Here is a 14,601-nt window from a genome sequence, read left to right on the forward strand (position 1 = left end):
CTGTGGGTCTCGGAATACCGAATTCCTTAATGATCTTCGAAACGGAATGGCCCATGCGTCTAACTCCAAATATCACTTCGTGTTCATAGTCTGTTAATTCCCTTCGTGCGGCCGTAATCACGTCAGAATCCCTTATAAGCCACCTCATCCGTGGATGAATTACGTTTCCTTAAGATTCAACCATTGGATTTTAGCCCGACATATACTTTTCCCACAATTTGTTTTATGTGGCCATTCTGCTATACATTGATTCGAAACGTCACTCGTAGGTATTGCAGCATCTTAGCATTTTCTGCGATTTATAGCCAATATCGCAATCTAGCAATATAGAGGCGAAATACACTGTTACTGTTCAGCGGCTAATACGTGTCGAGGGACCGATTATCATCTCTCCTAGTGTCGTGTCCGGTAGAGTCACGTATACATGATATCTCTAAAGTATAACGTCCCTGTATCCAACGTCCCTGTATCCACACTTGCAAACCCTGTCCTACAGTGACGTCAGCCTACCGGCTCATAAGAAGCTCTATTTAACGTGTGAACACTCTTATTCCGTGCATTCTGACGATAAAATGTAACTGCTGAAAAACGAGGCAGCACATATCAGTGAAATGCTGAAAAACTCGCATATCTCGAAATGGGCAATTCCCCCTCTCCGAGCAGTTATACTACCGCGTAAACGAAGCACACGCTTTTAATGACGGTTATTATTTTGTCTCTTTGGCGACTTACGTCACTCTGTTGATATGTTGCATAGTCTTCATCTGGTTGACAGTGGACCGCTCCCCGTGAGTGAAGTGATGTAGTGTCAGTGTCTTTCAGACATTGTGTGTGGGCATCTTCGCTATCCCAAGTTGCTTTCTGCCCAGGCCTTATGGTGGAAAGACTGTTCAGTATTTGCTTTTAGATTACTTTAAGAGGTCAGGAGCAACGTAATGTGGATCACCTCTACTCGAAAATGTCTGTTTAATCTTTGACGTGCTGAGAAAGAAAATCTGGACTCCCATTTCTTCCTATCGGTCGACCATTCAGATTAAGGTTTCTCGTGGTTTTCCTGATTGGAAAAAAAACCGCACAGTCAACTTTCTTCACCTTCTTACAAGCTTGTTTTCCGTCTCCAATGGCCTCGTCGATAAAATTTAATCTTCCTTCCTACATTTCTTCCTGCTCCCTGCTCATTCAGCTTCCGCTGGCATCACCCTACAGCGTCAGTACTGGTCAGCATATTTAGATGTTTGTGGATAGGTGGTGGCATAAGTCGTTTCCAGGATAGAGTAGGTCGTTAACAAGCTGCGACCAAGGCCGGAAAATTGCTTTGTAGTTCAGATAGACAAGGTCAATGAGGTCTCCGTAGAACCGAATTTAAAGAACATTCTACTAATAAAAAAAAAGACGCTGTAAGCGCTTCATTCATTTTATTGTTTTATTCTACACACTCAGCAGCAGCTTGAACGGTAGAGTAATAAAGGTCGCCGCGTGATGATTAAGTTCTGTTACATGAGAAGACGTCTCCGCTTCAGGGCTGACGTAATGGGAATGCGTTTTAACCTTTCTGTCTGTTTTTCCATACATTTTATTCTTTTAAAATTAAAAGATCGTTTAGATAACTTTTTAGACTGGAGTGATTATGCGGAGAAATGACACACGCTGTTCAATTGAAAATATACGAGAAAAAGTAAATTTTAGTCTGGACTGTTACTTTGAGAGCTTTAAAACAATTCTGTTTAGTCCGTGTAGCGTCCACATCCACATTCTGCAAGCCACCTTCTGGATGTGGCGGAGGATACTTTGTGTACTACTGCCATCCCCTCCCCCCTTTCCCAATCTTGTTGGAGTCAGGAAAGGTGCACAGAAGGCAAGTTTTTAGCAAAACTCCGTGTGATCCGCCGAGTACAAATTGCGGATTCGACAATTCATTGCCCTTTTATACCTTGTGTACGTGATACTGCTGCCATCTGTATACGCGCATGTCGTTATCCCATGACTCGTCACCTCAGTACATATCCTGCACCTACAACAGTAGTCTCCTTTCAGGACTTAACCGCTTGCAGTGGCTACATCGACATCTAATACAGGCTGGGACCTGGTACTGGTGCTGAGTGGTTTGCTGCCGCTCACCTCTACGACGGGCGGCGCCGTATCGGGCGGCGGCGCGTCGCCGGCGCCGTGGCGCTCCTGGCGGCGGAGTGGCGAGCCCGGCGCAGACGCGGGGGCGGAGGCGGAGGAGGCGGTGGAGGCGCTGCTGAAGAGGCGGCGCAGGCGCGGCGGCTGCTGCTGCGCGAACTGCCGCAGGCGGCCGGCCAGCGAGGCGGTGGGCGCCGGCGCCGTGCGGGCCCTCTCCCTGTCCCTGTCCCTGTCCCTGTCCCGGCCGCGGCCGCTGCCCGCCTGCTGCAGGCTGCGCACCAGCTCCTGCACCCGCCACTGGAACCAGTGGCCGCTGTCCTCTGCAACCACACCACGTCACAACACCTCAGTCTATGATTAGCTAGGTGGCCTGCATTTCGTCACCTTAGTAGGTTATCACCATTATAAGAAATGGGCTAAAAATTGGAAAATTTTATACGCAAGTCAAAAAGACTAATGCAGGACCGCACCATCCAATGGGCACGTAGAAAATCCCTTTCAAAATAATTTTGTTTGTAACGGGAAACAAACCGACACTTCCCGTCTACACTGGGAGACGCACGAATGACGCGACGAGTAGTACTCTACTGGCCATTAAAGTTGCTAACCATGAAGATGACGTGCTACAGAGGCGAAATTTAACCGACAGGAAGAAGATGCTGTGATGTGCAAATGATTAGCTTTTCAGAGCATTCACAGAAGGTTGGCGCCGTTGGTGACACCTACGACGTGCTGACTTGAGGAAAGTTTCCAAACGATTTCTCATACAGAAACAGCAGTTCACCGGCGTTGCCTAGTGAAACTTTGTTGTGATGCCTCGTGTAAGGAGGAGAAATGCGTACCATCACGTTTCCGACTTTGATAAAGGTCGGAATGTAGCCTGTCGCGATTGCGGTTTATCGTATCGCGACATTGCTGCTCGCGTTGGTCGAGATCCTATGGATATGACTGTTAGCAGAATATGGAATCGGTGGGTTCAGGAGGGTAATACAGAACGCCGTGCTGGATCCCAATGGCCTCTTATCACTAGCAGTCGAGATGATAGGCATCTTATCCGCACGTCTCGATCCCTGAGTCAACAGATGGGGACGTTTGCAAGACAACAACCATCTGCACGAACTTTTCGACGACGTTTGCAGCAGCATGGACTATCAGCTCGGAGTCCATGGCTGCGGTTACCCTTGACGCTGCATCACAGACAGGAGCGCCTGCGATGGTGTACTCAACGCAACGATGAACCTGGGTGCGCGAATGGCAAAACGTCATTTTTTAGGATGAATCCAGGTTCTGTTTACAGCATCATGATGGTCGCATCCGTGTTTGGCGACATCGCGGTGAACACACATTGGAAGCGTGTATTTGTCATCGCCACACTGGCATATCACCTGGCGTGATGGTATGGGGTGCCATTGGTTACACGTCTCGGTCACCTCTTATTCGCATTGACGGCACTTTGAACAGTGGACTTTACATTTCAGATGTGTTACGACCCGTGGCTGTACCCTTCATTCGATACCTGCGAAACCCTACATTTCAGCAGGATAATGCACGACCGCATGTTGCAGGACCTGTACGGGCCTTTCTGGATACAGAAAATGTTCGGCTGCTGCCCTGGCCAGCACATTCTCCAGATCTTTCACCAATTGAAAACGTCTGGTCAGTGGTGGCCGAGCAGCTGGCTCGTCACGATACGCCAGTCACTACTCTTGATGAACTGTGGTATCGTGTTGAAACTGCATGGGCAGCTGTACCTGTACACGCCACCCAAGCTCTGTTTGACTCAATGCCCAGGCGTATCAAGGCCGTTATTACGGCCAGAGGTGGTTGTTCTGTGTCTATGCACCCAAATTGCGTGAAAATGTAATCATATGTCAGTTCTAGTATAATATATTTGTCCAATGAATACCCGTTTATCATCTGCATTTCTTCTTGGTGTAGCAATTTTAATGGCCAGTAGTGTATTTGTTTGGGATGACTCCAGTTACAAGCTAGACGAAGCACTATGCAAAAACGAAATAGCAAATATATCCTGAAACACCAGAGAAAGTGCGCCTGACGACTCTTTGGAGGGACTATACAGGGCAAGTCAAAAGGACGATACAACTTTAGAACGATACAGAAATTTATTGAGATAACTTACACAATCGGCAGATATATCATTTTGTAGCAAACAACTTCAAGTTTCATATATACGCGAGAGTAAAAAAGGACTTTTCAGCTTTGGAATGATATACAAATTTATTGGGGTAACTCACTGGATCCGAAGAGGTGTCATTTTGTAGCAAAGACCCTCCAGTTTCACATAAAAGTGTCAAGTCTCTCTTGGTTCGATGTGACCACTATTTGTGATGTGTCAATCTTCTCACTGGTAATCAATTTCTTCCCCCGCTCGTGGCAGCAAATCGGGAGCAACCTGTGCAACGGCAGCGTTCATTCGATTTTTCAGGTTGGCTAAACTGATTTGGTAAGGCCTTTAGTGAAATCCCACAGAAAAAATTCCATTGGTGTCAAGTCTGTGGAGAGACGCGGCCATGCTCTTCACGGCCAACCCACCATTATTCGAAAAAACCTCGACCTTCCATGAGAAATGACCATCCCATCTCCGTCAGCTTCATTGATCTGTGGAATTAAAAGCTCCACGAAACAAAAACACAGCGAGCATTCTCCGCAACAGTGGAAGTAGTCATTTTAACTGTGCATTGCGTTGGTGCTTCTGATGGCGGAATGGTGTACTGATGCGGTGCGTCAATGAAACTTGAGGTCGTTTGCTTCAAAATGGCACATCCATCGATCCTGTAAGTTACCTCGATAAATTACTGTATCATTCTTAAGCTGTAAAGTCCTTTTGACTCAGCCTGTATAGTCTTCCAAAGAGTCGCCAGGCGCATTTTCTCTGGTGCTTCCGGAGATAATTGCTATTTCGTTTTTGCATCGTGCATCGTGTAACGTGTAGCTGGAATCATCCCAAACAAGAACTACTCATCACGTCTTTCATGCGACTGCCAGTGTAGACGGGAAGTGTCGGTTCGTTTCCCGTTACAAGCAAAATTATTTTTAAAGCGGAGTACTACGTGCCCATTCGATGGAGAGGTTCAGCGTTAGTCTAGTCTTATATATCTCGTATGAGAAGCAGAAAAAAATTAGGGCGCGAAACATTACATAACAATGGCTAGTACCAAGCAGGTGCCTTTTAAGTACACATATAATACATGAAACATAAGATAATGAAAAATAACACTTACAGATATACTGTACAATACACTCAGTTAAGACATTTAAAATGTACACATTTGAGTATGAAACATACCTAGTCTGAAACAAAACAAACATAAAAATACAGTAAGCAAGAAACCTAAACCTAAACAGTTATGTCCCGATCTGAGAGCCAAGTGACGTCTGTCGGAGAAGCGGTGTGCAGCTCCAAGACGACACTTGTGAGTGATCTGCCGGGACTCTCAAACGATATGGTCCATGGTCTGATTCGGTGCTCCACAATTGCACTCTGGTGAGCTTTCCATGCCCCATTTGAATAGCAAGTCTCAACATCTACCAATGCCTACTCTAAACCGGTTCAGGCGGCTCCATATTTGACGGGCTTGATCCATTCCCAGAGTTCTTGGTTTGAAATATTGCTTTATTCCTTCATAGTTCCTTAAAAAATAGAGAGCAGCTGATCTGTTGCCTGTGTCAACATAGTATGCCTATATGTACTTCTAGCCCCTACACGGTGAAATTAACACGGAAAACAGAGTTCTCCAACCTCAGTTTTCACTCTTTGGCACTGGCTATTAGTAATGCCCAAATAGTGGTAGGATCTGCGATTACAAAACCATTTTTGAGCAGATTTTGAAAAAATTAGAATCCACAGGAGAATATTGATCATTTTTTGTAGTGTTCCACCACTTATCACTTTCCGAGAAATGCAGTGTGGACGGTGGACGAACTAAGTTTTCTTTTATTTGACGGTTTAAAATTTTGATCCCATTTACCTTGAAACTGAGGGAGCCAAAATTTTTCAGTCTGTTCGATTTCTACGTTTATTACGGGAAATATAAGGAGTAAAAAACCGAAAATCGATTATTTCAAATACCGGTTATTTTGAACGGTCTTAACGCTCAGGTTACACAGATGTAAAAAGGAGGCGCCATACTCGCTCCGGAGTCTCCGTCACTTGCCGCAAGACCGGCGGGTGGCGCTACATATGAAGACAGAGTTCACCACTAACGGCCGCGTCCACAACGGAACAAAGTAGCAAAGTGTATTCTTCCGCATCTCTTCGCAAGTCGGCGCAGGGAGCGATCCGGCAGAAGACGCGTAAAAACTTGGAAGCCTGCCGCCGACGCCTGCGCCGTAATCATCAGTTACTAGAAGAACGAAGGACAGTATTCAGTGAGACAAAACATTGTAATAGAACGGAACACCTACAGCCGTCCTTACGATGTTATTTATTATTCAGCTACTAGTTTCGGTGTTTCAGAGCACATCTTCAGGCGTTAACTGACGCTGAGGGGTCAGCTCCATCCGTAAACACGATTCATCAGTGGCCAAAATCTATGAAATGGTTTCTGCATGCTATCTGTAACAAAGGTGCTGTGTCCCCAGCCAACTGAACTGGTAGTTGATGGTTGAGGATACAACATCGTTGTTACAGGTAGCCTGCAAAAACCATTTCATAGATGTTGGCCACTGATTAATCGTGTATACGTTGGAGCTGACCCCTCAGCGTCAGTTAACGCCTGGTGGTGGTGGTGGTTAGTGTTTAACGTCCCGTCGACAACGAGGTCATTAGAGACGGAGCGCAAGCTCGGGTTAGGGAAGGAAATCGGCCGTGCCCTTTCAAAGGAACCATCCCGGCATTTGCCTGAAACGATTTAGGGAAATCACGGAAAACCTAAATCAGGATGGCTGGAGACGGGATTGAACCGTCGTCCTCCCGAATGCGAGTCCAGTGTGCTAACCACTGCGCCACCGCGCTCGGTAGTTAACGCCTGAAGATGGTGCTCTGAAGCACCGAAACTGGTAGCCATATAGTAAATAACATATTAGATGTTCCAGTTTATTACATAAAAGAACGGCCGAAGTCCCTCAAACCTCCAATCACAAGGAGGGACATACAAAAACGATTATTAATCCGACAGAACTTAAATATCTGTTATTGCCTTTGCAAGGGCTTGGTTACATGTGAATATCGTAAACAAAAGTATGTGTCAATTTTACGAATTCAGGCGTATGTCGTCATGTTTGTAATATAATTACCTGCCTCGTATCCCTCGCCTACAACTACAGACACAACAGCACGACAATACATGGTTTTTCAAATTGTTTTGACGATTTCAAAAATAGTTCAAATGGCTCTGAGCACTATGGGACTTAACATCTGAGGTTATGAGTCCCCTAGAACTTAGAACTACTTAAACCTAACTAACCTAAGGACATCACACACATCCATACCCGAGGCAGGATTCGAACCTGCAACCGTAGCGGTCGCGCGGTTCCAGACTGAAGCGCCTAGAGCCGCTCGGTCACATCGGCCGGCCCTTTGACGATTTCAAATTTGAATAATTCTCGCTAAAAACAAGATACGGCAACGGTGGTGCCGTCTATTAATAGTGCGGAGTGTCACGTTTCATCCCAAATATAGGTCAGTAATCTTGTCGTACTGGTCGAAATAACATCGTGCGTTCGCGGTGGAGTGCTATTTTCGCTACGGCGAATCGGTCGTCCGCGTTCTATGTGCCTTTCGTAAGCATTTCAAGACTCACCCACAATATCCGATTCCTGCTCGTGGAAGAACACTGAACTGGGTAAGGAACTTCCGAGCAACTTCCAGAGCATCGAATTAAACTCAAACGGACCTTCGAAAACCGTCCGAACTCTCGAGAACATCAAACGTGTGCGTAGCAGTTTACAGGCAAGTCCTCGTCGTTCGTTACGAAAACTTGGTTTCAACAAGACGGTGCGACATGCCATACATGTAACGAGATCTTCCAAGTTCTCCGTGATGCGTTTGGAAATACCATAATTTCCAAACGCGCTTGTCTCGATTGGCCGCCTCGCTCGCCTGATTTAACCGTACCAGGCTTTTACCAACGGGGTTATTTGAAGGCGAGAGGGTACGCCGACCAGCGGGGAAGCTTGCAACAGTTAAAAGATCGAATTCACGATGAAATTTCCAGAACTACTCCAGCAGTTACGAAATGTGTGTTCAAAAAATGGGTGAAACGCGTCGAGTACAGTGTCGCCACGAAATGTAGTCATCTGTCCTATTTAGAACTTCATAATCAAACCTGAGTGGATTGTACCTAGTGTAAATGTTCAACTTTGTTACCAGATTAGTTTGTGTCTTATTCAAATTTGAAATCGTCAAGACATTGTGAAACACACTCTATGGCGCAGTAATTATGTGGCGCAGGCGCTTCCAGTATGGGTGTCAAACAAATCTGAGTGACAAAGAAAGATGTTGTCATGTCTTCTCCCTGTGAAGAACGGGGAATTTCGAGAGAAACAGAGGTTCTGATGCACGAAAACTGGCGTGTCACAATTGAGGCGTTAGGGAGAAAACTAAAAACTAGCCCTTGAGTAGTTTTCATTATCTTGCACGATATTTAAAAAAATGGCGAAGGTTGCAAGCCCGCTGGTTTACGCGCCTACTCACAATTCAAAAAGTCCCCTGAACCGAAGTAGTAGCGGAAATCACACAGCTTTGTCAGTCCATCCAAATGACATTCTTGGCCGCCTATCACCATGAGCGGCTGCTGGGTGGCTCAGAACAACAGCGACACACAGGAGCAAAGCTAGCAGTGGAAACGTGTGGATTCTCCATCGCCGAAAAAAGACGAAGACCCACCATCATGTGACAATGTGATGACGACTTATTTTGCCTTACATCCCGTATTCTCCTGACATACATCCAGAAACTTCTTACTCTTTCCTAGGACGAAAAACTTTGTAGTTCCCTAGTATTTTGCTACCAAACCCGATTTCAGGTGGAACGACCACATTCACCTGGCCATGAGCAATGCGGAAATTAGCCTCTAATTTATTTGAGGAATCCTGGCCTGAGGAAGTGTAATTCAAAAAGATTCGATTAGATTGACGCGTTTGATAGGCCAAATTACTGGGTCCTTGATCACTTCGTCCTGTGAGTATTAAACCAATACAATTATTCATGAAAGAATTAAACAGAGATCCAAATTACCATTAGTAGGTTCATCTTGAATGGGAAAAATAAGCGGGAAAAGGGAAAGATACAAACATCTATAAAGGGAGTAAAATATCACAGTATGTGTGGGGGGAGAACTACACAGGCCGTGAACAGTCAGAAGTCCTCTGGGGATCGTCATACGAAGAGAGGCACTATTTCCGAGTCTCAACGGCACACAGCCCTCTTCCCCTCTTCCTTCGCTCCTGTCATTGCGAAAGACCAGAAAGATCGTCAGGTCAAGCACAAATGGATTAACAGGTTGGGAGGACAGGGCAACCTAACAGCCATGAACAAGGACAGTTTAAGATTCAAGCGACCCTAGTGTAAAATATTTACACAGGATTGGGTTGTTGTTTTGGGAGAGGACACCAGACAGCGAGGTCATCGGTCTTATCGGATTAGGAAAGGATGGAGAAGGAATTCGGCCGTGATCTTTGAAAGGAACCATCCCGGCATTTGCCTGGAGCGATTTAAGGAAATCATGGAAAACCTAAATCAGGATGGCTGGACGCGGGATTGAACCGTCGTCCTCCCGAATGCGAGTCCAGTGTACACAGGAAGTGCCATTTCCACGCTTACTAAGATTTAAATTTTTAAAGGTCTTACCAAGAGCCCTAAGAAACGGCAGCTAATGTATGAGCGGAAAATAATCTCGAGCCGACTCTCGCTATGGGCAGCCGGAGGACCCAGAGAGCTGATAAAGCGGCGGGAGGTGACCGAACACCCACTCCCGGAGGTCGACAAGAAGATATTTCCTGACCTTCAGATAGCCGCGTGACCGGAAAAAAGTAAAATTTGGTTCATTGCTTGGGTGTCATTGGCTAAAACTGAGCTGGTCAGCTTCAAGGTTACTTATCGCGGTAAATGTGTGACACTCCATTAAACTGAGCGCCACTAAGGGGCGCGGGAACTGTAATAAAGCAGAGTGGATCCTTTAATATTCATGGGTCATCCAAGGGTGGTCGATGCGGAACAGGCAAAGAATTATATCCTGGTTCGGGAGTTCCTTTGTTAATGTGGGAGCCTAAGTAATTTGGGTTAACGAAAGAAAGGAAATTTTTTTTATCCACCGACATACAGAACTCACGATTATTTCTTTAAACAGAACAACATTGTTTTTAGCCACTTTCGGGAGTTACGTAATGGAAGAGTGCAGTGATCACTAACGTTTACAGCGTCGGCTTGTGGCCGGCGAATTCCTCCAATTATCTGATTTTTCACGATGGCATACGTAATACGAATCGCTCTCGTGGACTTAATAGTTTTGTAACGTGAGTAACCCCATAAGCATTGTCACTCTTCTTATTTTATTTGCGGAAGGCATGACGAAATTACGCCGGTCTTGCTCTTGTGTATATTACGATAGGAAGCAGTAGTAAGTTTCCTGACTCTTATTAAAATGTAGTTTCCGGTTGGTTGGTTTGTTTAAAAGAGGGGGCAGGGACCAAACTGCTAGATCATCGGTCCCTCTTTCCGATTTTAAAAAATTCGACAAGGGTGGGAGTAAAATAATCGAGACATACAAAACACAGCTGGAAGAAAGGCGAAAACCACAATAATGACAGAGGGGCAACAAACACTCAAATGGACAAAATCGGACAAGAAAACCACAGAGACACGCTAGAAACATGTAGAAGAGATCAAAACAAGAGAGCAGATTACCATGGCTGGCTGACCATGAGAATAAAAAGGAGAAGCCAGCCACTCTGCGACACATTAAAACCTCCACCCTAAAAGCACACAGAGGAACAAAGGACATGCGCTAAAACTTAGATCAAATGATAAAACCCACCCTCACGAATGAAACATAAAACTAAACCTGCTTTGAGGCATTGTCGCCCAACACCGAAGGTAGGGTGCTGGGAAAGTTAAAAGTCCGCCGAAGAACGGCTAATAGTGGGCAGTCCAGCAAGAGGTGGACGACTGTCATTTGGGAGCCACAGCGACACCGAGGTGGGTCCTCGCGACGGAGGAGGTAACCATGCGTTAGCCACGCATGGCCAATGCGGAGCCGACAGAGGACAACTGATTCCCAGAGAGAGGACCGCATGGAAGAGTTCCACACATTCGTAGTATTCTTAATGACACGCAGTTTGTTGCGCGTATTGTTATGCCATTCCGTCTCCCAAAGCCGGAAAACCCTGCGGTGGAAGACAGAGCGCAGGTCAGCTTTGGAGATGCCTATCTCCAGAAGCGGTTTCCGCGTCGCCTGTTTGGCCAGCCTGTCGGCAAGTTCGGTGCCAGTGATTCCGACGTGTCCTGGGGTCCACACAAACACCACGGAACGGCGGGACTGTTCCAGGGCATAGATGGACGCTACCAGAGGGTGGCGAGGGTAGCACTGGTCGATAGCTTGTAGGCTGCTCAATGAGTCAGTACACAGGAGAAATGACTCGACAGGGCATTAACGGATGTACTCAAGAGCACGAGATATGTGCGCCAGTTCTGCAGTGGAAACACTGCAGCCATCTGGCAAGGAGTGCTGTTCAATATGTCCTCCATGAACATACGCAAAGCCTACGTGACCATCAGCCAAAGAGCCGTCGTTGTAAACCACTTCATGGCCCCGGTACTTGTCGAGAATCGAGAAGAAGTGATAGCAGAGATATGCAGGGTTAATGCAGACCTTAGGGCCTTGCGAAAGGTCCAGAAGAATCTGTAGCCTAGGTGTACACCATAAAAGTGTCCATGAATGGGCCAGAGGTAACGGGAAGGACTCCAGTTCAAACAGAAGGGACCGGACGCGAACCGCAATCGTAAGCGCTGACATGGGCCGCCGATGCGGGAGATGAACCGCCGTGATCGGGAAGTGGAGACGGTAATTCAGATGCTCAGGAGAGCTATGAACATGTCCAATCTAACTGGCGAGCAGTTGTGGAAGCCTAACCTTCAATGGAGGGACTCCGGCCTCCACCAGGACACCGCTGTAGTTCATCATTTTGTCTGTCAGTCTGCCTCTTATGGTTTTACCATCAGAAAGTTTCTTGTCTCTCAAACTTTGCTTCAACTTCCTCGGCCTGGTGCCCACCCTCTTCTGGACATGAACAACACGGTTAACCTTCAGAACACAGCAATTCACAGCCTTCTATATGAAAAATTACCGATTTTATTAGAACTTGAAGTAATGCACGTAAAAAATGTTTAATATTTTCTACCGGTGTAGATTATATTTTAAAAAATAAAATACTTACGATGTGAGTTTGTAAGTGATACAGGGTGTACATAAAATCCGGGAATAGTTTCAATTATTTATTGCACAAGAACTAAACATTGTACAGATGTCATATATATTGCATTTTGAAGAGAAACCCAAAGGTTTTTTTTTTTTTTTACAAACATTCGATATGCGAACCACGAGTGACTCGGCAGACGTCAATACGGTAATCAAATTCTTGCCATACCCGTCCCAGCATGGCTTCGTCGACTGTGGCAGTCCCTTCTCGCTTCCCGTATTCTCTCCCGGAGCTCTGCTACATCACGTGGTAGAGGCGGTACATACACCAGATCTTTATTGTGTCCCCACAGAAAAAAAGTCACATGGAGTAAGAACTGGTGATCGCAGAGTCCATTTCATTAAACAGCTCGCTCCGCATCTGACTTCGCCATGTTTGCGACTAGCGCTGATTATCGGCAAATTACCAAACTACGCTGTGGCGGCATACATGGAAAAAAAAAACTATCAGGGTTTCTCTTTAAAATGACATATGTATGATATCTATACAATGTTTGGTTCTTGTGCAATAAATAATTGAAAGTGTTCCCTGACTTTATGTACACCTGTGTGAGTGTGTGTGTGTGTGTGTGTGTGTGTGTGTGTGTGTGTGTGTGTCATTTTATTCAGAAAACTGCTGCAAATTTTATAATGAGAAAAATCCGATAATGTGGAAAAAAATTTTCCGTTGTAATTCCCCTTAATTTTGATACTTCGGCAAAATTTGAGTACTGACATATCAGTAAATTTATCTCTGTCTTTTTATTTTTAAGAATAAAATTCTTCATGCTCTTTAGTAAGCTAACTAGAAAAACGGCATTACGTCCACGTCTTACACCAAGGATAGAGATGTCGTGGGACATCCAACCTGCGAGGCAGCAGTGTTAAGATTTCTGCTTGCAAATACTCAACCGGTGTGTACGGTAGTCTCTTGTGGATTAGATCACTAGAAACGACATTACAGTTAGACTAAAGCGGTTTGCTGCAATGGAGGCCGCCAACGGACTTACCGTTTTTTGAAATGTTGGAACTTCATCTGTCCTTATCTACTGTATGGCAGCGTGAACGTATGCTGCACGCATATTTACTAATCCAGTTACCTGTCAGCTTATCAGCTTACGTGTCATGAATTTTAGACACAGCCAATTCCTTTTCGGAACTAGAAACAGAAGTATTTCCGTTACAAATGATTTGTGCTGCGACCAATGCTGCAGTGCCTGTGAAAACCGAACATTTCCCTTGCAAGTTCTTGGTAATGTGATCGGTAAAGCTACTGCCCTTCTAGTTTACATATCACATACTACCAACGAAACCTCAAATATTGTAAAATGACATAAGAATGGAAGGAAAAACGGAGCGAAAACAACACAGGTGATACGTGTATTTTGATTCCGTATAGGACCAGTCGACAACAGGTACCGGTGGACACAGGCGTGTGGTTTTTTCCTCTCACGCAAACACATCTGAGCACCACGATGAACAATTATATAGGAATATCCCACGCTCGTCTAGCTTGTGGCGTCGTCATTGTAACAAATCCTTGACACTCAGTGATGTTACGGTTTTGCTACAGAATTATACGAGCCCACAGCTCTTCTTTCACTGGATACCTACGTGGAATCTTCAGTACTTCCCATGCACACAGTGACTCAGCTGGCGGCAGTGACACTAACAAAAGTAAAGTAGATAAAGGCTTAACTTCCAGTTAAGTACTAATACAGAATCCCTTTGAGTGCGAGGTTGCTAAAGGCGAATGATGTTTCGACATCAGACGCCCCCACATACTGTCTCCGCGCATCCACAATATTGGCGGCGAATGGCAACAGGGGGCAGAACTATAGGTATTCAATGGTGAACACAGCATGACGCTACGCAGCGTAGTTGAAATGCTTAGTCGACGAGTAACTGCCAACAGTGCTACAGTGCTAGTGGTGTTGAAACAAAGCAGATAGATGGTAGCGATTAACAAAGCAAACATTGCAATATATCTACAAAACAGTTGTCGAAGTTGACATTTCGTCAGAAAGCAAACGAGGCAATTTCGCAGAGTGAGACTGAAGTG

The 14,601-nt window shown here is 45.5% G+C and overlaps 1 protein-coding gene across 4 annotated transcripts in view; it reads right to left on the bottom strand.

The window, feature by feature from the left end:
* Nucleotides 1-14,601, bottom strand: part of LOC126475478 (uncharacterized) — a 507,316-nt gene that overhangs the window by 317,005 nt on the left and 175,710 nt on the right. For all 4 annotated transcript variants that reach the window (XM_050103373.1, XM_050103374.1, XM_050103371.1 and 1 more), the window contains exon 2: nucleotides 2,119-2,444. In XM_050103373.1, coding sequence (XP_049959330.1) covers nucleotides 2,119-2,444 — 326 coding nt within the window. The remainder of the gene's footprint in view (nucleotides 1-2,118; nucleotides 2,445-14,601) is intronic.

The sequence above is a fragment of the Schistocerca serialis genome, chromosome 4 (assembly GCF_023864345.2).
Source record: "Schistocerca serialis cubense isolate TAMUIC-IGC-003099 chromosome 4, iqSchSeri2.2, whole genome shotgun sequence".
Lineage (NCBI taxonomy): Eukaryota > Metazoa > Arthropoda > Insecta > Orthoptera > Acrididae > Schistocerca > Schistocerca serialis.